At 36.1% G+C, this 24,927-nt stretch overlaps 1 protein-coding gene across 12 annotated transcripts in view; it reads left to right on the forward strand.

Moving 5' to 3' along the window:
* Nucleotides 1-24,927, forward strand: part of LOC145991191 (uncharacterized) — a 98,077-nt gene that overhangs the window by 19,540 nt on the left and 53,610 nt on the right. For 11 of the 12 annotated variants that reach the window (XM_083127077.1, XM_083127076.1, XM_083127078.1 and 8 more), the window contains exons 6-26: nucleotides 595-639; nucleotides 1,093-1,137; nucleotides 2,591-2,668; nucleotides 3,300-3,362; nucleotides 7,493-7,537; nucleotides 8,182-8,226; nucleotides 9,027-9,104; nucleotides 9,479-9,544; nucleotides 10,000-10,044; nucleotides 11,697-11,741; nucleotides 12,895-12,972; nucleotides 13,624-13,686; nucleotides 14,403-14,447; nucleotides 14,886-14,930; nucleotides 15,809-15,886; nucleotides 16,409-16,471; nucleotides 17,160-17,204; nucleotides 17,643-17,687; nucleotides 18,566-18,643; nucleotides 19,167-19,229; nucleotides 19,946-19,990. In XM_083127077.1, coding sequence (XP_082983203.1) covers nucleotides 595-639; nucleotides 1,093-1,137; nucleotides 2,591-2,668; nucleotides 3,300-3,362; nucleotides 7,493-7,537; nucleotides 8,182-8,226; nucleotides 9,027-9,104; nucleotides 9,479-9,544; nucleotides 10,000-10,044; nucleotides 11,697-11,741; nucleotides 12,895-12,972; nucleotides 13,624-13,686; nucleotides 14,403-14,447; nucleotides 14,886-14,930; nucleotides 15,809-15,886; nucleotides 16,409-16,471; nucleotides 17,160-17,204; nucleotides 17,643-17,687; nucleotides 18,566-18,643; nucleotides 19,167-19,229; nucleotides 19,946-19,990 — 1,203 coding nt within the window. The remainder of the gene's footprint in view (nucleotides 1-594; nucleotides 640-1,092; nucleotides 1,138-2,590; nucleotides 2,669-3,299; nucleotides 3,363-7,492; nucleotides 7,538-8,181; nucleotides 8,227-9,026; nucleotides 9,105-9,478; nucleotides 9,545-9,999; nucleotides 10,045-11,696; nucleotides 11,742-12,894; nucleotides 12,973-13,623; nucleotides 13,687-14,402; nucleotides 14,448-14,885; nucleotides 14,931-15,808; nucleotides 15,887-16,408; nucleotides 16,472-17,159; nucleotides 17,205-17,642; nucleotides 17,688-18,565; nucleotides 18,644-19,166; nucleotides 19,230-19,945; nucleotides 19,991-24,927) is intronic. The other variant, XM_083127072.1, reaches the window with a different exon arrangement.

A 24,927-nucleotide genomic window follows, 5' to 3' on the forward strand; every position in this document is an offset into this window, starting at 1 on the left:
TAAGAATATCTGGAAACTGGTCACGACAAGTCTTCATGCTTAAAAATTTAATAAATGTGAACAGCGAATCGAAATATGTGATTGCCTTGATGTGCGATATGTGAGTTTTGATTAGACTCTACTTCAACTAAAAATACGGATGTATTATTTGGACGGTTTAAAGTTACAGTGGTGTAAGTCACTTTGTAAAAAAAAAGACTTCACAGAAACCAGATCGAGATAAGTCAATCTGTTAACAGAAAACGTGCAGTAAGTCAGAGATTCATTCAGCTGGCAACAGATGACAGTTGAAGTTCTAGTGATAAAGGAAACAGCTGTTGTGTTGATCAGCAAAGTGCTGTGAGTAAGACTCTTCGCATTTTTTGTTTAAAGTGACTTACACCACTGCAACTTTAACCTTAACGAAGAGAAATGCACAAGTAGTGGTTAATGTAATCTGTTGTCGTATGTATTACCAAAATATATCTTGATGATATTTGATGACTCTTCTTTACGACACAATATACCTATGAGATTATTTCAATTTGAACAAGTTCGGGAATGGAATAGTAAATATATAAATATTATTACCATTTCTTTTTTTTTAACTTGCAGACCCTCGTGAAGGATCTCGCATATTTGGACTTGGAAAAACAACAAGTACGTATTTTTCTATTTTTACAACATAGTGTGTGTGTGTGTACAGTATGTGTAAGTTCGAAGTTTATTGATGCGATATTACATGTTTGTCGATACCATATGCAGCAATTTTGTTGTAGCATTAGATGATTGAATCCTTATTGATTTAAATAATTTTCAGCTAAACCTATTGCAACTTAACACATAGCTTAATTCCAAAATATTATAATATGTAATAAAGTCACTTTGTTCACAAATTAAATAATCATGACTGGACTCTAATGTTGAAAGAAAATAATAGAATAAAAGTTCACTTACTAAAATATGAAGAATTAAAATTAGAACTTTGAAGAATCAAAATTGTAAATTCATTAATCATTGGTATCATTTTTCAACCATGCTTTTTGTGTGCATTTCTATGTAGACTTGGATATAGTATGAAGTTACTATGGAAAAAATTTCGTATACTTTCAGAAGCCGATGGACAAGGTGGAGCTGAGGGATCTGTTGGCGGCAGCTGTAAGTGTGAAACGAAAGCTTACTAATATAGTTTATGCTTTAGTAATGAATTGACATAGGGTAACCAGACGTCTTCCCTTTTCCCCGGATATGTGAAACATTATAGATGACATACAATTTGAAGACATATTAATTTGCACTTAGAAAATACGTACCTCAATTTGAAAAGCAGAGAATTGAAGAGAAATTGTTTACCTCGTGAGGAAATCTATTACTCTACGGTCTGGTGCATGGAAATGTGAACTTTTATCAGAAATGAATATTCCAACTAATGATGCGAAGTTCTGTGATCAATTATGTGATTAAAAAATTGCTATATTTTCAACTGAAACTTTCTGCACAAAGTGCCAAATTGGTAGGAGAATCAGAAAAGGTATGGTAAAAGATAATGGAAGAGAAAGCGACATAGGAAGGAAATAGATCGTTTAATTTGATTTTTGTAATTCAGCGTTGCTTTTATGTAACTTCTGGCTAATCGCGACAATGAGGATGAGTGTGATGATATGATGGAATTAGTGAAAAGACACTAACAGAGAACACCATGCCCAGTCCGGGATTCGAACCCGGGGACCCTTGTTTTCGTATCATGTTGTGATAGCCACTTCACCACGGAAGTAGGCAGATTGGATAGAATCTAGGTAACGTGACTTGGTGACAAGATTAAAATAAAATAACTGAGAATGCAAATGAAAAATACATGATCAGTTTGAACGATTGTATACGCAAGTGGTGAATTTTAAGGGAGAAATATTTGGTTCCTACTCTGTTAAAGGAATTTATAATTGTAGTAAATATTGGAGACTTATTTGTTAATGGGTTGTACATATATTTAGAATTAATTGGCGTACAGTCATCAACAATAAAAATTGAACACCTAGATCCTGAAATAATCGCTTCTCTACACGGCGTTATGCGTGTTGCCTAGTCTACGACGTTAGTTGAAGTTGCCATTGATTTGACTGATTTAGTTTATTTTACTTCGCGTTTTGTGCCTCTTGGCTAATTTGCGAAGATGGGGATGAGTGATGAAATGATGAAATTGATGAATGGACATTCACAAACAACCAAGCCCGACCAGGATTCGAACCCGGGACCCTTGGCGTCGCAGCGCGATGTGCTAACCACTCGGCCACAGGGTCGAAAGAAGTTGCCATTGAAAATTTGCAATTACAATTCACTTATCTACCTACAGTTCGGCAACACTGCAGGGAAGCTAGTATTTCAGGATCTAGGTGTCCTATTTTTCATTTCCGGTGACTGTACAATATAAATAATCCAACTAAAATGCAGATAGGAAGCTAGACGTTCCGTATTTATACTTTACTGATGGTATTCAACCGGGGATATACGGACATGTAGTGTAACGAGAAAGCATGCTAAGTAAACTGAAAAACTGTGTCATGTTGAGCTAAATATAAGAAACGCATTAATGAAAGTTTGTTCTAATTTTCAGCAAAATTTAAATTGAAAGCGAAAGGTGAAGCGGAGGGAGATGCAGAAGGTTCTTTTGGCGGCCAAGGAGCGGTCGGAGGTATGTAAAATTTGACCTATTTTTAGACATTAATAGAATACATCCATTAAATGATATGATACAGCTGAAATATAATAAGAATCAATGACAAGTGTAAAATTACAACCTATGTAAAAATCATAGAGAAATATAAGTTTAATTTCAGAAGAAAATCATCAGAAAGTGTATACTGCATTCTCAAAATAATAATATGAATAAAGGAACAATAACAGATTGTTTCTGGTGCTGAAATCCTTAGTGAGAGTGTAGGTGTCAATTCATATAGACCAGTTTCATGAAAATGAATTAAAGCAGGGATCTTCGTATAGGGCACCAAAACAACCATGATTGACTGAGAATAAATGCAGAAGAACTCCAGTCATGAAGATCGGCCACAGAGTCCGAACACATGATATCTTAAATACAAATTCGTCACCTAATTTATTCCCTTTTTTTTTGAAAAGTAGTGAAATACCTTAAAAGAAAATAAAACTATATTTAATACCCTCTTAGATCAGAACAGAACTAGATTTGTTTGTGACAATTTAAATTTTAAACTTAGAATTTTAATTTATAAACATCTACTGGTTTGTAACATGTCAAAATTGATATAATTTTGCAAGAAGTATATTGATATTTTAACTGGTTTCAGGACAAGGTCAACTCGACAGTGAAACTAAGGGAGGGCTTGGTCTAGGGAAATTTCATGATGCCGGTGAGTAACTGCATATTTAGGATAAGTTATAACGTTCTGTAGTCGAAGGCAAGAGTGGGTTCAAATTACAAATGGTAATTGCAAATTGTTAATTACAATGTGTGGTGATTGCGTATTGTTATCTATTTTTTAACGCTATCCCCACAGACCTGCAGCCACTCTTCGTGTGTATGCAAGGTTTCTCATCGCACTCAAAATTTCTCTTATTATAACGTAAATTACGTCAACACGTAAGGTTTTGTCGTCAGATAAGGTAAGTTTGAAAGATAAGACTGAGGCAAAACACGCGGCTACACCATTCATGTTTTATCTCAGTCTTTTCCTCAGTCGTTCCTAAAAAAACATGGATGAAAAACTATTGATAAGTATACTTTCAGTGTGTAAGGTGAGAATGAAATAGAAAATGCGGATCGCTCACTGTGGCCTCGAGAGTGGTTACTTAAGAGGGGTAAATTCTCAAATGTCACTTTGCTCCGCGAATTACGGCAGGAAAGTGAGGATAGACATAATTAATTACGCTTGGATGTGGACGTCTACTGCAAATTATTGAAAAACAAGACATTACTCACCCAACAATAACGACACCCGGCGTAAAATTATAAGAAGTTTGACAGTTTTGTTTGAAAACAAAGCTCTGGCCCATCCGTCTTTCGAGCGGTTGTCAAACCTCGTTCAGTTCATACAAGACGCCAAACTTGCTGTCCACAGTAATGTTTTGGTTTGATCCGTCTGGCATGATCATGCAAAACTGACGATAAACATTACGTGTGGACCAGGCTTAAGTCTGCCCTCTACAGGTAGCTTTGTAAAGATACCTGTCTCAGCAAGCCGCTGAGAGTCAGTTACGGTCCAGCTATACGACGTTGAAGTACCTGTTATCAGCTGACCTTGGCTCTCCAGAGCCAAGGATTTCCGTGGCTTAGGTGCGTGCACAACAATTCCTGTTATGCACGGAAGTCCAGGAATATCGTGGAGCCTACAAAAATGGAAAGAGTGGGATAGCTTTTTTTACTGGTGTCTATGTTTCATTCTCTAATGGGGTTTTCGTAAAATCATAGAATGGTTTCAACAAATCCGCTTACTAACGAAGCTTCAGTCACTTCGACGGGTCAATATCAATGATTTAAACATCAGCCTGCAGTGACTGAACTCTTCCGTGTGTGCGAAATTGTACGCGTGAGTGTTGCTATATCTGTTCAGAATTCTGAAATGTATTTCTTGTATGTACATTCTTAATGTGTGGAGTGAATGAGTATGAAAATGTTTCAATCATCGTACCCTCTTATTTAAATAATTCATCTAGAAAATATTTGATATTGAAAAGTATTGTATTTATTAAGTAAATGCTAGTACAAATTAATTCCTTACATAAAGGAAAGGGATTGCTGAATATGCTCAGTTGGAACGTTATCGGAACATCTAAAATCTTCTAATAGATATTTTCATCCAAAAGGCGTACAATCGAATGGAGGTTTATTATTATTATTATTATTATTTTTTTTTTTAAAAAGGCAAATCTTAAATTTGTTTGAGTCGATTAAATTATTTAATAGAAAGGAATCAAAAGATAATTTCGGTTAACGATATACCTTCCTTTGTGATTGCGTGGTTGATTGAATTTGTAATTTTGGGTGCGTCAACACTTAGGCTATTTTGCACTCGTCTCATTATGCGGGGTCCAGCCCCTTACTATATAACTAAACTGTAATGTCGTACTAAAATATTATAACTACGGTTAAAAGCTGAGGCTGTAAAGGGACACTCAGCACACATAAGGACAAAACACAGGACAATACACACAAGAATTATACTGCAGAACCTCGTTAGTCTGCAAAATGCAATCCAGGATGTACTATGTGGAAGCGAAGTTGACAATTTGGTGCACTACGTGGAAGGGATAACCCCTTACACCCGGTGATTGCGTGCTGGCGAGGAAGATAAAGAGAAGTTTTTGTTTGTTTCAGGCATTAGTTGTAAGTCGAGAGTGCTGGAGGACACTCGGGGGTGGCTAGACGATCACTCCTATTCCTCCAGGACTTGCTCGAAAGATAGGGAAAGTAGGGAAGATACAGACCAAAAACGACATTAAGATCCACGCGGAATTCTGGGATTAAGAATAGTATTTATGATTAGACCTTTGTGAACTACAAGAAAGGGACTAATACATTTGCCCAATTTTGTTTTGCAGCTTCCAAAATTTGTTCTCCTTACTATACTGTGGCTCAATCTCCAGTGTACTTCTGGAACTCCAGTTCAATTTGATTAGTATATTTGTAGTACTTGAAACAGAGAAGTATTTACTTGAGATTGAGAATAGCTACTACAAGTTGCTATCACATTTTAGAAATCACGCTAATCGCGACCTTTTCTTTTAGTAACAGAATTGTTACAAAGGGAATATTAAATTCATACTTATTCGAATTTTAGAAGATAACCAGTCATTTCAATGGTACGAGGGTCACTATTTATATTTTGAGCCTAACAATGAAAAAACAGGAATTTGGCATTGAAAACTGCTTTATTGTTTTTCGAAGTATTCTCATTTATGGTTACTACACTTTTGCATTCGTTCGAACCATTTGTCAAAGCAGTTTATCCAATCTTCTTGAGACACCTCCATAATATGGTTTTTGAACGCATCAACGGCGTCTTCCGCCGACAAAAATCGTTGTCCACGCAATTTATTCTTGACATTCGGGAACAAGAAGAAGTCATTGGGTGCCAAATCAGGACTGTACGGCTGATGACCCATCAATTCGATTTTTTGACTTTTCATAAAGTCGGTTGTTAGACGAGATGTGTGACAGCTGGCATTGTCTTGATGAAGAATGATCCGACGGCGTTTGTTTGTTTTCCGTATTTGACCGAAGACCTCTGGCAAACAAATTGTTGTGTACCATTCAAAGTTGACCGTTCTACGTTCCCCTAAAGGCACAGTTGCCACATGACCAGTTTTCCCGAAAAAACAGGCGACCATTTGTTTCGATGTGCTTCGAGCGCGAACAACTTTTGTTGGATTGGGTTCATCTTGAAACACCCATACAGTCGACTGCTGTTTACGTTCCGCCTCATATGCATATATCCATGATTCGTCACCTGTTACAATATTATATACGTCTTTTGAAGCACCACGATTGTATTTATTGAGCATTTGTTTGCACCAATTGACGCGAGCGTCTTTTTGAGTTTTTGTCAAATTGTGTGGGATCCAACGAGAACATACCTTTCTCACAGCTAAATGATCATGTAATATTTTATATATGCTGGTGGAACTAATGCCTATGGTTGCCTCAATCTCACAGTATGTCACGTGACGATCTTGCAGTATTAGGTTTTGCACAGCATCAATGTTTTCTTGAACAACAACTGATTTTGGACGACCTTCGCGAATCTCGTCGGTGAGCGAATGGCGGCCACGATTAAATTCGTTATACCAGCGTTTCACAGTAGCAAAGGATGGGGCTTCATCGCCAGATGTGGAAGTAAGTTGATCGATGCACTCTTGTCTTGAAAATCGTAAAAAATCATCGCACGAAAATGTTCACGAGTTAATTCCATTTTATTGTTGTCGCGCAATCTCCAAGGCAACATAAACAACACAAATGAAGCTATTGACAAAACATTTGAAGTACGTTATGGTCAATAATGCCAGACGATTCCGTGCAAACGTCAAATCGCGCCTAACTTCAATCAGTGTTGCCAAGGCTCAAAATATAAATAGTGACCCTCGTAAATCATGCTGAGAGGTAGTTTTCTGAACTTTGAAAAATTGAATTCTTAAGATTTAAAAGTTGCAATTCAGAAGATTTACAAATCATATGATTTTCTTGCATTACGTTTATCAACAGATTATTTTTTTTTGTCAGTCATATGGTTTGTTACAACATGATAAACGTCACTATATTCAGAACTATTGTAAAATTATACACTGACGGTATTTGAGAACACAAAATCTAATATAAAAGTTACATGTGTGAAATATATTGCTCAAGAGGAAAGTGGAACCATTATTGACATGATAAGAATTATACATGATTGACTATTTTAAAGATACTAGAGATCACTGATTGTAGCATATTGCTAAGTAACGTTTCCATCACATTATAAATTTTTCTTTTTAAAACTTCCAGGCCCGAACCATGGATCTAGACTATTTGGAGCTGAAAAAACAACAAGTATGTATATTCCTAATCATGTAACATTATGTGCGTTTTGCACAAATTTGTTCGTTGAAGTTAGTTTAATTCTTGTTTGAGTTATGTTTCTTAAAGTTCACTTTATGGACAGAGACACTAATCGGGGTTGTACCTACAATGGGATCTGAACCACAATATGCACCAGCCGGGTATCAAGGCGGCGATGATACCACTACGCCATCGAAGAGGCCCAATTTAATTCTTGTGAAACGGTACACACCTGCTTTCTTTGAACACAAATAGTTTCACCTTGTTCTTTCAAGATAAAATACTTCTCTATATTCAGAATTATATTAGTCATTTTATGACACTCCAATACGAAACACACTATTGTCAATGGTAATTTAATACCTCTCTCAATGCAAACGACTTCTCAAATATTTCGTTCATATGGTGCAGAGAGAGGTTATTTATTCTGTACATTAATTCAGTTTGAGGATCGATCTGAACCATTGTTTCAATAAACATAGTGTAATTCAAAGAATTAAAACTTTACTTTCAAAGTTGCAATTACGGTGGTACAATATTCCGGTGAAATTTTATTTGTTCATTCCAACGTATGCATGCTTGCAGATTTTTATGCGTCATGAAGTTATCAAATAAAAATATACATTTACTTACAGAAGCTGATGGAAGTGGTGGGGCAGACGGTTCAATTGGCGGCACAGGTAAGTGAGAAATGAAAAAAATATTTCCAATAACACCATGCGTTAATGTTAAATTTAGATTTCGGTTTCATAGTTCAAGTCAATATATTGCTATTTATTTTTCCACTGTCGCATTCTTTTAGATAACTATTGTGTGTGTATATAAGAAAACACATACAAAGTAATAGGACCTATGTGGGAGGAAATTAAGTTTCAATGAAGAAATCAAAATACCTAAACAGGCATTGAACAAGAGTGCAATACATTGAATAAGAAGCATTCCCATGTAACGGCATTAATATAAATTACATTTCTAAAATCAGAGCAGGTTCAGATAGAGATGATGTGAAAGTACAAGGATTGAAAATCTGCAAGAAGAGAAAACTAGAATAGTGGAGGGTAACGTCAGCAGACGCTGATAAATGAAATTGTAAATGTGGGAACAATTAGAGTGAAGTTAGTGAAGTATTGGTAATATTACACAATATGATACTAAAAATTGAGGCAGAAGGGAGAGGTGCAATGTGATTATTTTAATGGGATTGGAAGTACATTAGAAGGAGAGACGTAGTGGTCGAGTGTAGACAAGAAAGCTTCGGCAGTGGCATTGAAAAGCGATTAGAACTTTTGTGGTAAGAGATAATGAAGGGACATTGGATGTATCTAGGTAATAGTTAGGAAAAGTAATGGGTGATAGTAAGTGTGAAATAGAAAATAAGCTATGAAACAGCATGAAAAACACACAGAAGAAGAAAATGTTCATAAAATGATTTCGGACAAGAAAAAAGGACCAGTCGGTAACACTATCTTGTACTTTTCAGGAAAATTTAATTTCAAAGCGAAAGGCGAAGTGGAAGGAGATGCAGAAGGATCCATTGGAGCTCAAGGTTCAGCCGGAGGTATGCCATTATGTGTGCATGTGTGTGTGGGTGTTGTATGTGTCCGAGTTATCAAAATATATATTGAAATCCCATTTAATCAATGAAAGAAGAAACCTGAGGTACAGTGTAGCAACAAGCTAATAAGTGTAAAGTTAAAACCGAGAATAAATAAGAAACAGAAATGAAATGAAAAAAAAAAACTAACTGGAAAAAAATACTATGAAAAATCACAAATTTAGTGTAAGTAGTTAAAAGTTGTAGTTTGTTGTTGAAATGCTTAACGCTTACAATTATTGTGCCTTTCATATTTTTTGTATTTCGAAACTGTTATTGGTTATGAAAACCTAAAAGTGAAATCTGTTTGGTGACATTACTTTTTCATTTGATTCCAGGAGAAGGTCATCTAGACAGGGATGTTGACGCAGGATTAGGCCTAGGAAAATATCATCATGATGCGAGTGAGTAATTACACATCAAAACTAAGAGACGTCATTTTACAGACGGTTATGTTAGAACAAATATTCTCAAAGCATAATGATTTAGTTTCGTAGCCCATTATGAGAAAATGCTCTAGGGGTAGAGAAGGGACGTAAAACAATGAAATATGAACGACAATAAGATAACAATAAGAATGTCTGACTATATATTGAAAAGCTTACTGTACACAGAACGTTTGTAACTCTACACGCTTAAGATGTTTGAAAAAAAAAATCAAAATCAAATGTGAAGTTGAAGACCTGAATTTAATTTGCTAAGAGGATAGTAAAATCATAAAACTAAGGGTAAAAATAGTCGTTATTTTCCTACTGTAGTATACTAAGTAGAAGGAAGAAATCTCAGTGATCCGTGACAACCTGTACATTGGTAAATTAAATTTCTAATAATACTTTCAATTTGCCTTTTTATCTTCTAGGTCTCAGGGAGGGTTCTCGTTTATTTGGAGTTACAAAGACAACAAGTATGTATTTTCCCTATGTCAATATGTTACAACTAATATGTATGTGGGTGTGTGCGTAGCTTGTTTAAAATGATCATGTCATAGAAAATCATGCTTTTCACAGTTTATGTACATTGGTTGTGAACCTACTGTGAATAACAAATAAATTAGATGTTATCTTGTTCTCTCAGAAGAAAGGAATACTCTTAGTTTGGAATTAAACAGAAAATTTGATTTGATTTGCATTTAGTTATTTAGTGGCGTGTTTCTGCCACTTTTGGCTAATCGCGACGATGAGGATGACTAATGATATGATGAAATTGAAGAAAGACGCTCACAACCCATGTCTCTGCTTGAATTCGAACCCTGGTTCCTTAGTAGAATTATGAGAAGTCATGATTGTGAATTTTATAATACCTTTCTAAATAATAAAGAGTTGTCATAGTTCACGATCATTATGAGCACAAATGGATTATCAAGGGCATGGCTTCAATTTACTGAGCAAAACCATAGGCGTGCACACGGGGGGGGGGGCAAGGGGGGGCAAATACCCACCTAATCATGGACGTCCGCAGATTTTTTCTACGGAGGGTCACGCAAGGTATCTTTTCATGAGGAATATTACCCCGATTATAGTGTTGCCCCCTCAAAATACACCCCTTGAATTTGAAATTATCGCATTCCTACATCCCCAATGTAAATAACTATGACTGAAATCAAATTATACGTATGAAAACGTACTTTTAGGTTGACACTCGATTTCAATGGGGGAGATGTGACCATCCTTGCCCCCTCTTCCAGACGTCCATGACCCTATTTTATTATATTTTCACCTAGAAATTTAGGATAGAGGAATCTTATCGCCGTTATTAAACGATATTATACTCAAAGAAAATGAAGTATTTTCAAGCCGATGGAAGTTCAAAGCAACTACGGGGAAAGGGGGTGGTGGAGTGTCGCAACCACAGGGGGCAGGGTGAATTTTCCCCAACCTTGGACGGAAATCATTTTGGGGGGGGGGGCAAACATGGAAGTAAAGGAAGGAAAGACTAGCAGAATCTAAGAGTAGCAGGACAAAAGCATACTCAAGATGGAATTAGTTTTCACGTCTATCTTGCATTATTTCTTCCAGACGGCCAAGAGCACCCGAAGGGCGACACAGAGCTGCAATTGGCCCCTCGATTTCAAATTTTATACAAATGAAAATACATTTCGTAAACTTTTCTTCTTCACTTCGCTCGCAATATCTGCTTTCTTGCGATCTTGTTAAGTTCAGAGTTGTAGTTAGGAGTCGACCAGAGTTGGTCCTGGACGCCGAACGGTCTAAATGGAAAAAAAATGTAAAAGAGAATGCCATGGCGCTCCAGGGGGAGAAATAAGAACAACTAAGTACTAGGTACTGCTAAACGGTCGGGTGGGTTCCAAACTGAACTTTCATCAATACTTTTGCCCCCCCCCCCTAATCAGAAGGCTGCGCACACCTATGAGCAAAACGTACTAATATTCGATTAATCATACTAAAGTGCAAAGAGTTAAAACATGAACTAAGAAAGTGGATTTGAAAATTACATAAATCACTTGAAAAAAGTTTATTGAATGTTGCCTTTTCCATCGCATGAACGCATGGAGATTTTGATATAATACCAAGTTAACATATGAAAACTTACTTACAGAAGGTGATGGAAAAGGTGGCGCCGATGGATCAATGGGCGGAACAGGTAGGTGGGAAATGAATTTCTTTATTTCATAATTGATATAAAAAATAACGACGTTAGTATAATGTCAAAATATTCTTTGGTCGCATAATTATAGAGAATCTTTTATTTTTCATCATTCTGTTATTATTTATTATTCATTATTCTAGTATATATTATTCGTTTAGATACTATATGAATACTATGTGGAATATTCAGTAATGTAAATAATTTTAGATTCACATTTACTGTGGACGGAGGGATGTGAATGCGATAACACACACGAACATGAAGAGAATAGGCCTATATTTAGAAATAATGTGATTTTGAATGAAGAAGGAATGATGTCTGTGTACTTTTGGAAGAAAAGTAGAGTACAATGGAAAAGCGGCACGCCATATAATGGCATTAATATGTTTATATTTGCATTTATTTTTTTAGTGTTACTTTCTTCCACTTATGACTAATCGCGATGATTGAGATGGGCAAATATCAAATGATTATCAAATCATAGATATGACATGAAACTACAAGATTTGATAGTACTGCAAAAACGGTAGCTAGTGTTGTAGTGTAGTTCATGGAAAACGGTAATGACAGTGATAAGAAGTTTTTTACACTGAAGAACAAGAATGAGGGAAAAGTTAGTGATTAACATAAACGTTATAGGCCAGTATTATTAGAGGTAGAATAATAATACATTTTAAGAGAGGAAACAAAGATTCAATATGATAATTAGTGTTGCCCACGAGACGAGACTTTGGCCTGTCTCGTCTCGTGGAGTCTCGTGGAAATGCTGTCTCGTCTCGAAAATATTCGTTTGTCTTATGACACATGGTCAATCTCGTCTCGTCTCGAATTTTTAAAAGCCTGTCCCGTCTCGTCCCGTGGGCAACACTAATGATAATCCTTAATGGAATTGGAAGTGTATCTATTAGAAGTAGACACATAGTGGGGGGAATGTATAGAAAGAAACTTATCTTAGGAGGATTTTAAAGAGATTTTTAATTTCGACGTGAGATATAACGAAAGAAAATATCGAAAAAATAGTCAGGAAAGGCAATTGGCGATTGTAAATGTGAAATAAGTCATGAAAGTTTAACATGAAATACAAGAGAAGAGAATAGTTTGGGCCAGAAAGTAGGAACAGCCTGTAACATTTTCTTATATTTTACAGGGAAATTTAATTTCAAAACGAAAGGTGAAGTGGAAGGAGATGGAGAAGGATCCTTTGGAGGTCAAGGTTCAGCCGGAGGTGTGTAATTATTTGTGTGTGTGTGTGTGTGTGCATCTCAATTGAGAAAATTTAGAGATATAATTAATTAAAATCAATGAAAGAAGGATAATTAGATGTACTGTAGCAAGAAAATAATAAGTGTAAAGTTATAGCCCAGAATATATAGTTAAATAACATAAACGAATAACGAATTGAGAGACATATCATTAAATGAATGAAAGAATAAACCTGAGAATAGTGTAGCTAGAAATAATAAGTCTAAAGTTAAAACACAGATTTTTTATTTTTTGTTTTAAGTCCACTTTCTGTTTTCATAGGCTAATCGGACTTGACCTACAGTGTAGTATCTGAAACAATATGTTCCTGACGAGCATTGAACACGAGTCCGCTTGATTACAAGGCCACAACACAATGGGGAGGACCCACAACCCAGAATATCTAATGAAGATACACAAATAAAATTTTCAAATGCTAAAAGGGAATAATTACTACTCTAATTCACAATAGCATTGGAAGTAGTTATAAGATTTTTGATTTGTTGAATTACTTAACGTAGTCTCTTGTGTCATTCATAACTTCTTATGCATACATTTTTACTGGTTTAGAGCACCATAAAATTGATCTGAGTGGACGGTGTATGGTGACATTACTGCTTTTTTTTTATTACAGGAGAAGGTCATGTAGACAGGAATTTTGAAAAAGGATTAGGCAGAGGAAAATACCATGATGCCAGTGAGTAATTACACATTAAGAACTAGTGGAAAATACATAATTTTAAAGTGGATAATGTTAAATGAAGTATTCTAAAAATAAAGTAGTTTATTCATGTATTCTTCGGTTCATTTCAATAGATTTTCCTATTATGAGAAAAAAAATAGAAATACACAGTCTACGTAATATATTGAAATGGAAATGAAAATGGAAACAATTTTAGACAAGAATAAGACTGTGTGAATATATCTTGTAAAGCTTATTGTACACAGGATGTTTGTTAATTTACACACTATAGGTCTTTTCAGTTCTTAAGGCGGGCGCTCCATATGCTGTCAAGGGAAATGACCAATGCAGTGCGATAAGAAACGCAGCAGCCTGTAGAATGAGGTTCACGTAGTACTTATTTCAGCCAGGTCGTATCTCTCGGCGCCACAGCTGTTGTCTGGTTGGTCTGCGGCAAATTCTCCGGTCCCCACTTCCCTTGCGAGCTTCTAGAGTGCCCTCGGTATGAAGTGAAAAGACCCATAATGATGTTGAAAGACATAAAGGTATAATATGAAAGTTTCACATAAGAATGTAAATGTGAAGCACATACTACAATCATAAAACAGAGGTAGAAAAAATATTGTTAATTTCCGTTCTATAATAAGTGAGCGATCCAGTGACTTCTCACTACTTGTATATTGGCGAATAATGTTTCTGTGTGTCATTAATTTATCTTTTTCAATTTCCAGGTCCCAATGCCGGTTCTCGTTTATTTGGAGTTACAAAAACAACAAGTATGTATTTATCATATATATTTTGCAACATGTGAATGCACTAGTGTATGTGTACTTTGTTTGGAATGTGCATGTAAATAATCACAATTATTATCATACTCATGCGAGTGTTGTCGTTGTGAAACTACTGTGATTTACAAATTAATGAGGTAGTTCAACTGTGGCATGATGGAAGTCGTAGGGTGCCTATCTCAGTATTTATCTAATTTTGAGATCACTTGAAGCACAGAAAAATTATTGAGAACATGGATTTCCGTTTGAGGAGCAATTCCAACCATTATTCGATTAATGACGTACAAAGGTTAAGTCTAGAACTTTGAAGAATAGAATTGCATATTCGATGGCATAATTGTTCATAAATATTTTCTTTACAAACGTGAAGACATGCAGAATTTGATATTAGGAAGTAAACTTATGAATCCTTACATTTACTTACAGAAGGTGATGGAAGAGGTGGGGCAGACGGATCAATGGGCGGAACAGGTAAGTAAGAAATTGTTCGAATAACTGATGTAACATTTAATGAAGTCAGTTAATATGTTTTTGGTTGGATATTATCATTCATTTTACAAGTATATACTATCACTCTCCTAGATGTATGTGAGAACTATTTCGACTGTGCTTTAATATTCAGTACATTTCATTTACGTACACAAATGCTGTGATAGAACATATTTAGAAGTAATGGGATTTGAAGTGACGAAAGGAAAGGATCTACATGTTTACAGAAGAAAATAATAGTGCAATGAACAAGTAGCATGATCATATATTTGCGCTGATTTGTTTATATTTGTACTTCTGTCATTTGTCGTCACTTTTGTTTTACTTTTTTCTAATCGTGACGATGAGCGCTAGTGATGATCAGATGGAATTGAGACAGGACACTCACAAAGGACACCCATCCTCAGACCGAGATTCGAACCCTCGGACTTTGTCGAAGACATCACAAGTCTACCATTAACAGCCCCGGTCAGCATATATACATTTTTTTTTCGGAAAACATATAGGCGTAGATAGAGATGATATGAAAGTTCAAGATTTGAAAGAATAAAGTAACAATAGTGATTAGCTCAAACGTGAAAGGCTAGGGATATTTGAAGTAGAATAATATGGGCACGTTCAGCCAGGAAAACAGATTGAATGTGATAATACTAAATGGAATTCAATATACATATAATTCTGAGAAGAATATACAAAGAGACCATTGGAAAGTGATTAAAACTTCCGTGGTAACAGATTATGAAGGAAAGTAGAAAAGCAATGGCTGACTGTACATTTTGAAATAGAGAATGAAGTTATGAATAGAAGAGGAGAAAATATTGAGATAAAGTTTGTGAGTAATATTTTCTTGTACTTTGCAGGAAAACTTCACTTCAAAACGAAAGGTGAAGTGGAAGGAGATGGAGAAGGATCCTTTGGAGCTGAAGGTGCAGCCGGAGGTGTGTAATTATGCGTGTGTATGATTTTTTTAAAACGAAAGTATATAGAGACACATCATTAAATGAATGCAAGAAGAAACCTGAGAATAGTGTAGCTAGAGATAATAGTGTACAGTTATAACCCAGATTTTTATTTGTTTGTTGTAAGTCCACTTTCTGTTTTGATAGGCTAATCGGGACTTGACCTATAGTGTAGTATCCGAAACAATATGTTCCTGAAGAGCATTGAACCCGAGGCCGCTTGGTTACAAGGCCACAACGCAATGGGGAGGACCCGCAACCCAGAATATCTAATGAAGATACACAAATAAAATTTTTAAATGCTAAGAGGGAATAATTACTTCTCTAATTCACAATAGCACTGGAAGTAGTTAGAAGATTTTTGATTTGTTGAATTACTTAACGTAGTCTCTTGTGTCATTCGTAACTTCTTGTGCATACATTTTTACTGGTTTAGAGCACCATAAAATTGATCTGAGTGGACGGTATATGGTGACATTACTGTTTTTTTTTTTTTTACAGGAGAAGGTCATGTAGACAGGAATTTTGAAAAAGGATTAGGCAGAGGAAAATACCATGATGCCAGTGAGTAATTACACATCAAGAACTACTGTAAAATACATAATTTTAAAGTGTTAAATCAAGTATTCTCAAAATAAGGTAGTTTATTCATGTATTCTTCGGTTCATTTCAATTGATTTCCCTATTATGAGAAAAAAACCGTAGAAATACACAGTCTACGTAATATATTGAAATGGAAATGAAAATGGAAACAATTTTAGACAAATATAAGACTGTGTGAATACAACTTGCAAAGCTTATTGTACACAGGATATTTGTTAATTTAGACGCTATAGGTCTTTTCAGTTCTTAAGGCGGGCGCTCCATATGCTGTCAAGGGAAATGACCAATCAAGTGCGATAAGAAACGCAGCAGCCTGTAGTACTTATTTCAGCTAGGTCGTATCTCTTAGTGCCACAGCTGGTTGGTCTGCGGCAAACTCTTCGGTCTCCACTTCCCTAGCGAACTTCTAGAGCGCCCTCGGTAAGATGTGAAAAGACCTATATCGATGTTGAAAGACATAAAGGTATAATATGAAAGTTTCACATAAAAATGTAGTTGTGAAGTAGATACCACAATCATAAAACAGAGGTAGAAAAAATATTGTTATTTTCCGTTCAATAATAAGTGAGCGTTCCAGTGACTACTCACTACTTGTATATTGGCGAATAATGTTTCTGTGTGTCATTAATTTATCTTTTTCAATTTCCAGGTCCCAATGCCGGTTCTCGTTTATTTGGAGTTACAAAAACAACAAGTATGTATTTATCATATATATTTTGCAACATGTGAATGCACTAGTGTATGTGTACTTTGTTTGGAATGTGCATGTAAATAATCACAATTATTATCATACTCACGCGAGTGTTGTTGTTGTGAAACTACTGTGATTTACAAATTAATGAGGTAGTTCAACTGTGGTATGATGGAAGTCGTAGGGTGCCTATCTCAGTATTTATCTAATTTTGAGATCACTTGAAGCACAGAAAAATTATTGAGAACATGGATTTCCGTTTGAGGAGCAATTCCAACCATTATTCGATTAATGACGTACAAAGGTTAAGTCTAGAACTTTGAAGAATAGAATTGCATATTCGATGGCATAATTGTTCATAAATATTTTCTTTACAAACGTGAAGACATGCAGAATTTGATATTAGGAAGTAAACTTATGAATCCTTACATTTACTTACAGAAGGTGATGGAAGAGGTGGGGCAGACGGATCAATGGGCGGAACAGGTAAGTAAGAAATTGTTCGAATAACTGATGTAACATTTAATGAAGTCAGTTAATATGTTTTTGGTTGGATATTATCATTCATTTTACAAGTATATACTATCACTCTCCTAGATGTATGTGAGAACTATTTCGACTGTGCTTTAATATTCAGTACATTTCATTTACGTACACAAATGCTGTGATAGAACATATTTAGAAGTAATGGGATTTGAAGTGACGAAAGGAAAGGATCTACATGTTTACAGAAGAAAATAATAGTGCAATGAACAAGTAGCATGATCATATATTTGCGCTGATTTGTTTATATTTGTACTTCTGTCATTTGTCGTCACTTTTGTTTTACTTTTTTCTAATCGTGACGATGAGCGCTAGTGATGATCAGATGGAATTGAGACAGGACACTCACAAAGGACACCCATCCTCAGACCGAGATTCGAACCCTCGGACTTTGTCGAAGACATCACAAGTCTACCATTAACAGCCCCGGTCAGCATATATACATTTTTTTTTCGGAAAACATATAGGCGTAGATAGAGATGATATGAAAGTTCAAGATTTGAAAGAATAAAGTAACAATAGTGATTAGCTCAAACGTGAAAGGCTAGGGATATTTGAAGTAGAATAATATGGGCACGTTCAGCCAGGAAAACAGATTGAATGTGATAATACTAAATGGAATTCAATATACATATAATTCTGAGAAGAATATACAAAGAGACCATTGGAAAGTGATTAAAACTTCCGTGGTAACAGATTATGAAGGAAAGTAGAAAAGCAATGGCTGACTGTACATTTTGAAATAGAGAATGAAGTTATGAATAGAAGAGGAGAAAATATTGAGATAAAGTTTGTGAGTAATATTTTCTTGTACTTTGCAGGAAAACTTCACTTCAAAACGAAAGGTGAAGTGGAAGGAGATGGAGAAGGATCCTTTGGAGCTGAAGGTGCAGCCGGAGGTGTGTAATTATGCGTGTGTATGATTTTTTTAAAACGAAAGTATATAGAGACACATCATTAAATGAATGCAAGAAGAAACCTGAGAATAGTGTAGCTAGAGATAATAGTGTACAGTTATAACCCAGATTTTTATTTGTTTGTTGTAAGTCCACTTTCTGTTTTGATAGGCTAATCGGGACTTGACCTATAGTGTAGTATCCGAAACAATATGTTCCTGAAGAGCATTGAACCCGAGGCCGCTTGGTTACAAGGCCACAACGCAATGGGGAGGACCCGCAACCCAGAATATCTAATGAAGATACACAAATAAAATTTTTAAATGCTAAGAGGGAATAATTACTTCTCTAATTCACAATAGCACTGGAAGTAGTTAGAAGATTTTTGATTTGTTGAATTACTTAACGTAGTCTCTTGTGTCATTCGTAACTTCTTGTGCATACATTTTTACTGGTTTAGAGCACCATAAAATTGATCTGAGTGGACGGTATATGGTGACATTACTGTTTTTTTTTTTTTTTACAGGAGAAGGTCATGTAGACAGGAATTTTGAAAAAGGATTAGGCAGAGGAAAATACCATGATGCCAGTGAGTAATTACACATTAAGAACTAGTGGAAAATACATAATTTTAAAGTGGATAATGTTAAATGAAGTATTCTAAAAATAAAGTAGTTTATTCATGTATTCTTCGGTTCATTTCAATAGATTTTCCTATTATGAGAAAAAAAATAGAAATACACAGTCTACGTAATATATTGAAATGGAAATGAAAATGGAAACAATTTTAGACAAGAATAAGACTGTGTGAATATATCTTGTAAAGCTTATTGTACACAGGATGTTTGTTAATTTACACACTATAGGTCTTTTCAGTTCTTAAGGCGGGCGCTCCATATGCTGTCAAGGGAAATGACCAATGCAGTGCGATAAGAAACGCAGCAGCCTGTAGAATGAGGTTCACGTAGTACTTATTTCAGCCAGGTCGTATCTCTCGGCGCCACAGCTGTTGTCTGGTTGGTCTGCGGCAAATTCTCCGGTCCCCACTTCCCTTGCGAGCTTCTAGAGTGCCCTCGGTATGAAGTGAAAAGACCCATAATGATGTTGAAAGACATAAAGGTATAATATGAAAGTTTCACATAAGAATGTAAATGTGAAGCACATACTACAATCATAAAACAGAGGTAGAAAAAATATTGTTATTTTCCGTTCAATAATAAGTGAGCGTTCCAGTGACTACTCACTACTTGTATATTGACGAATAATGTTTCTGTGTGTCATTAATTTATCTTTTTCAATTTCCAGGTCCCAATGCCGGTTCTCGTTTATTTGGAGTTACAAAAACAACAAGTATGTATTTACCATATATATTTTGCAACATGTGAATGCACTAGTGTATGTGTACTTTGTTTGGAATGTGCATGTAAATAATCACAATTATTTTCATACTCATGCGAGTGTTGTCGTTGTGAAACTACTGTGATTTACAAATTAATGAGGTAGTTCAACTGTGGCATGATGGGAGTCGTAGGGTGCCTATCTCAGTATTTATCTAATTTTGAGATCACTTGAAGCACAGAAAAATTATTGAGAACATGGATTTCCGTTTGAGGAGCAATTCCAACCATTATTCGATTAATGACGTACAAAGGTTAAGCCTCGGCTGGATGTTGAAAGAAATCCAAATTTCGAGCGTGTCGTTAGTTCCGTTCTAACAACAGTACCAAGGGAACACGAGGGAGGCGCTGACGTCGCTTTCAAGAAATTCTCCTTTTTCCCAGTCACAAATCCCCCATATTCTTACCATCGTTACCCAGTTTCAGCAACCCGACCTCGCTGCTTTTACGATCTGGCAGGGAGAGGGGGAGAATGAATGGTCGTTCCCACTGGCCATTGACCATTGACAGATGTGCCGAAACCCTGAAGAATAACTGTTTTCCTTTCCTTAGTTGAAAAAAACCTTACACATCGTCCTTTGAGAATACCAGCCTATGCACTGTGAAGCTGCATGTTTCTTCTTGTTTCCGTCGGTACATTCGTTTTGTTACAGTAAAATGGCCAACTAACATAGACCTAAAATATAAATTCTCAGCTTTGGAATCAGGATTCTGTTGTTACTGTTCTCCATAGGCGTAGCTACGGGGTGTGCCGGGTGTGCCTAGGCACACCCTAATGGGCTGCTTTATCAAAGAGAATTAAAGACAGATATTTCAATAAGAGAGAAAATAAGCGGCAGTTTTGTAATAAGTTGAAAATGTCATTACTTGGTACAAACGTGTGCATTATCGCTGATGAAACGGGTGTCTATAGATTTTCGATTTTTTTATGTCATTGGAGAAAGAAGATATTTACTGCATTTTATTCTGTACTGCAGCGCTTTTCTTCTATACCTGTCACAAGCTGCACGTGTGAGAGAGCTTTCTCCAAGCTTACCCAAGTTAAAACTAAATTAAGAGCAACTCAGAAGCAGGATAGATTGGAAGCCCTGCTCTTGCTATTTGTGGAACAGGAAAAAGCTTAGTCGATTGATGTAAATGAAGATGAGTTTAAGAACATTGTACCGTTTGACAGACGTCTCTTGTTATAGATGACGTGTATTTTGAGGTATTTGTTTGTAACATTTATGAACATTTTGTGTGTGTAATTTCTATGCAATTTGATTTTTTCTACTACGTATATTCAGAAATTTGGTGACGTCGTAGTGGTGACGTCGTCGCCTTGTAATCAAGGGACCCCGGATTCAATACTCGGTGGAGACGTAGTGGCTCCAGTGGGGTAGCAGCCACCCCCGCAATCCCCGCAACGAGGGGGGGGGCGAGGTGTAGGAGCCCCACAAAGAGCTCTTAAAGTTTTTATATAATCGCAGAAATTCCACATATAGTGTCGCTTATAAAAAAATCGATTTACGAAACAGAAATCTGGTTCCCAGTAACATCATATACGACGTCTGCGATAACAAGCAGTGACGTATTATCTCAGCCAGAGGGACCCCAGTAACTTGTCATATGGGTCCCCCTCCGAAATGCAGAATTAACTTACTTGCTCGCAGATGTCCATCGATAGGAAAATATCCCTCATCTCATACCTTTGTATCTACGCAGTTTGTCGTAAACGTAGTGTAGCGTGTCAATTGTCTACAGTTATGAATCCAGTAGAAATATTCAGTTGCTCAACCAGTCTATCCTTATTTTACAATAAACATAAAAATTGTTAATTGGTAACCTTTTAGTTTTACACGTGATATTTAAAATGTAACTTCCCACCTAATATTTTCAAGGGGGTTCCCAATTCTTTTCATATTGAAATAAGAGCTGAAATGAATTTCCCATATTGTCTACACTTGTTACGTTTTACTTCAAAGGGGCCGAAAACCTCAGTTAAAGGTGGGACCCATAGTAAATTATCCCTTTGCTGTAAAGACCATTATCCCATCCTCTGCCACGCAGGGTATACAACGTATGAGTTAAATGTGACCATTATTTTGTGTAATTTTGTAAGTTCATTTTTCTTACAATTTGGCATTTTGTGGACATTTCTGTCGAACTAGTTCTTATTTTCCAATGTGTTACGATTTTTTGATCTGCAGTGTTCGAAGGGAAAATTCCTCGCTGCAAATTTCCTTGTTCGCGTTGGGGATAGAAAAAAGGAAAATTCGAGCACTGATGGTCTATTAATAAAAAGGTTCTTGTTTCATGAAAAAGTATTTAAGAAAGTATGATCACTGGTCTATCGAAAAAAGAATGGCAGCATTAAAATTATGAATAATGATGTTGAGGTCTACTAACCTGTGGCAACCTTATTTTATTTTGTTGGGTGCGGGGGGGGGGGGGGGTCAGTCCTTCCAAGCTGCATTTCATGGAGTGACAAATTTTCAGTGAATAGAGTTCCTTCGCAGCTTCCTTCGCAGCTTTATTATCTATCACTCAAGACTAGAGTCCGCAGTCATTTCTTCGTAGCAGATTGACTGCGACGCCAAGGGTCCCGGGTTCGAATCCCGGTCGGGCTTGGTTGTTTGTGAATGTCCATTCATCAATTTCATCATTTCATCACTCATCCCCATCTTCGCAAATTAGCCAAGAGGCACAAGACGCGAAGTAAAATAAACTAAATCAAATCAAATCAAATCGTAGCAGATTGAAATTTACCTTGTGATAGGTTACTACCGACAATCTAGATATCCGGTTCAACCCCCTTTACTGAAGGTTAAGTTTGTTGCTTGAGTATATTACTCACTCAGTATTAGAAGGTTAATATGAGCGACTCTTACGTTGAATCTTGGCCTGGAGGAACCAGGGGATGGCTTAGGGGCTGAAGGCACATTCACCTCAAAGTCCAAAAGAGGAGTGTTTACTATCTTTTTACAATTCCACCAAAACAGTATTTTTTAATATCTGTGTAATATATGTAACTTCATTAAAAAAAATATTTCAAGCAAAAATACAAAGCAACAGTAACAAAATATATGGCAGCGGGAAGCTTCCCATTCCTCAAAAAGTGATTCCTGGCTGTGTCCCTGCGTTGAAGTAGAGAAAATATTTCCAGATTCTTCTTCCAGTTATTTTTCAGAGATTCAGACCATCCTGATTTAGTTTCAAGAAGGTACTACAGTGATATAAGTCGATAACAAAAAAATGGGAAGGCATAATATTTGAGGCAAAAGTTAATTTCTTGTACAACAAAGGGGAGGACAGATAACTATCTAACTATTGTACCTCCGTCCCACTCTGGTATCATAATTTTTTTTTGACACTAGGGGGGCCCCTCGATATTTTACTTGCGGGGGGGGGGGGCAAAGATCTGCGTTACCCCACTGAGTGGCTCGGATCCCACTTTAAACTATACGTCCAGTCCCGATTTGCCTTTCTGTGCATAAATTGGTCTTAAAACAAGTTTAACAAACAAACTTTTTGCTATCAGTTCACAATCATAATTGGCTGTGCTCTAATAGTTGGAGATATTGATAGATGCACGTAAAGAGTGAGGTATTTGCAAAATTTCCGGCAACTACTCTTGAAGCATCGATATATTATAAATTGTACATATATAGTCTCCCCACAATAACCAAATATTAGCAAGCAGATGGAGGACTTCCCCTTCCCTTTCAAATACCATTCTGTACATAACCACCGAACTCCGGACTTCTATTACTCAAGATTAGTCTGTCCGATACCCGGTGGAGGCAAATGGCACAGTGGTTCGGATCCCACTTTCAACTGTAGGTCCAGTCCCGATTAGACTTCCTGTGCATAAAGTGGACTTCAAACAACAAATCAATCAATCAATCAAGATTAGTCAAAAGCAGGCACGTATCAAGAAATATATTTCGGGGGGGGGAGAGTCCGAACCAAATATCAGAAATAATAATAATATAAATGATGAAATTAAAGTATTCACATTAGATTAATGACATTAATTAAATATGTAAATTAATTAATAATGTATTATTATTATTACTTGAATAGGCAAAAAGACGGTGTAAGAACAGGTAAGAACAGGGATATAACAACACATATTCTTTATCTAGCTTAGGTGTAGTTAATATCGCAAAAAAATGAAATGAGAAATGAATGTCAAATAGATCAAGGATCGAATATTTATTGAATATGAATATGGTCCTAGTAAGTACACACACATGGCATTTAGACGATTAAGAACGTGTTATTTATGGAATCATGTCAGCCAAGACACATTTTCACCTCACTCAAGGTCAAGGATTATGTGAATTCAATTGAAATTGTACCAATATCTACAATTGAATGTGAATGCGGGTTCCGTGTCATGAATCTAACCTTTACTGAACAGAGGCAGATTAAATATTTGGTTGAATCATAGAATACATTGCCGTAAATCCATTTCAGTGTTGGTGTTTTATTTTCATTTGGTATGAGTTCAAATTACCATTTTAATCCTTCGTTTTAAAAGTAATTCAAACACAAGAATGGTTATTGGGGGTCATTTTGAGTTTTTTCTACTTTATTACTACCTTCATTGGAATTTTTTATTTTCTAAAAATTTCGGGGGGGGGCTGTAGCTCCTTTAGCACCCCCTCTGCGTATGGCAATGCCCTCTGGATCTCCCTCCCCTAAATAGTCCTCGGCTCAAAAGTGACAGAAAAGCCAAGGTGAATTCCTTTTTATAATCTCTAATTCTCCGAAACTATTCTTTTTGGAATGAAAAAATAGAGATTAAAGTTGATTTCCAAAAAAAGAAGAAGAAGAAGAAGTATTGAAGGACAATAACAGGGAAGTTTTCCCTTTGTAAAGTCGGCTGGGCGTCTCACTGGCCTG

This window comes from Lepisma saccharinum, chromosome 8 (genome assembly GCF_977018435.1).
Source record: "Lepisma saccharinum chromosome 8, izLepSacc3.1, whole genome shotgun sequence".
NCBI classification, from domain to species: Eukaryota; Metazoa; Arthropoda; class Insecta; order Zygentoma; family Lepismatidae; genus Lepisma; species Lepisma saccharinum.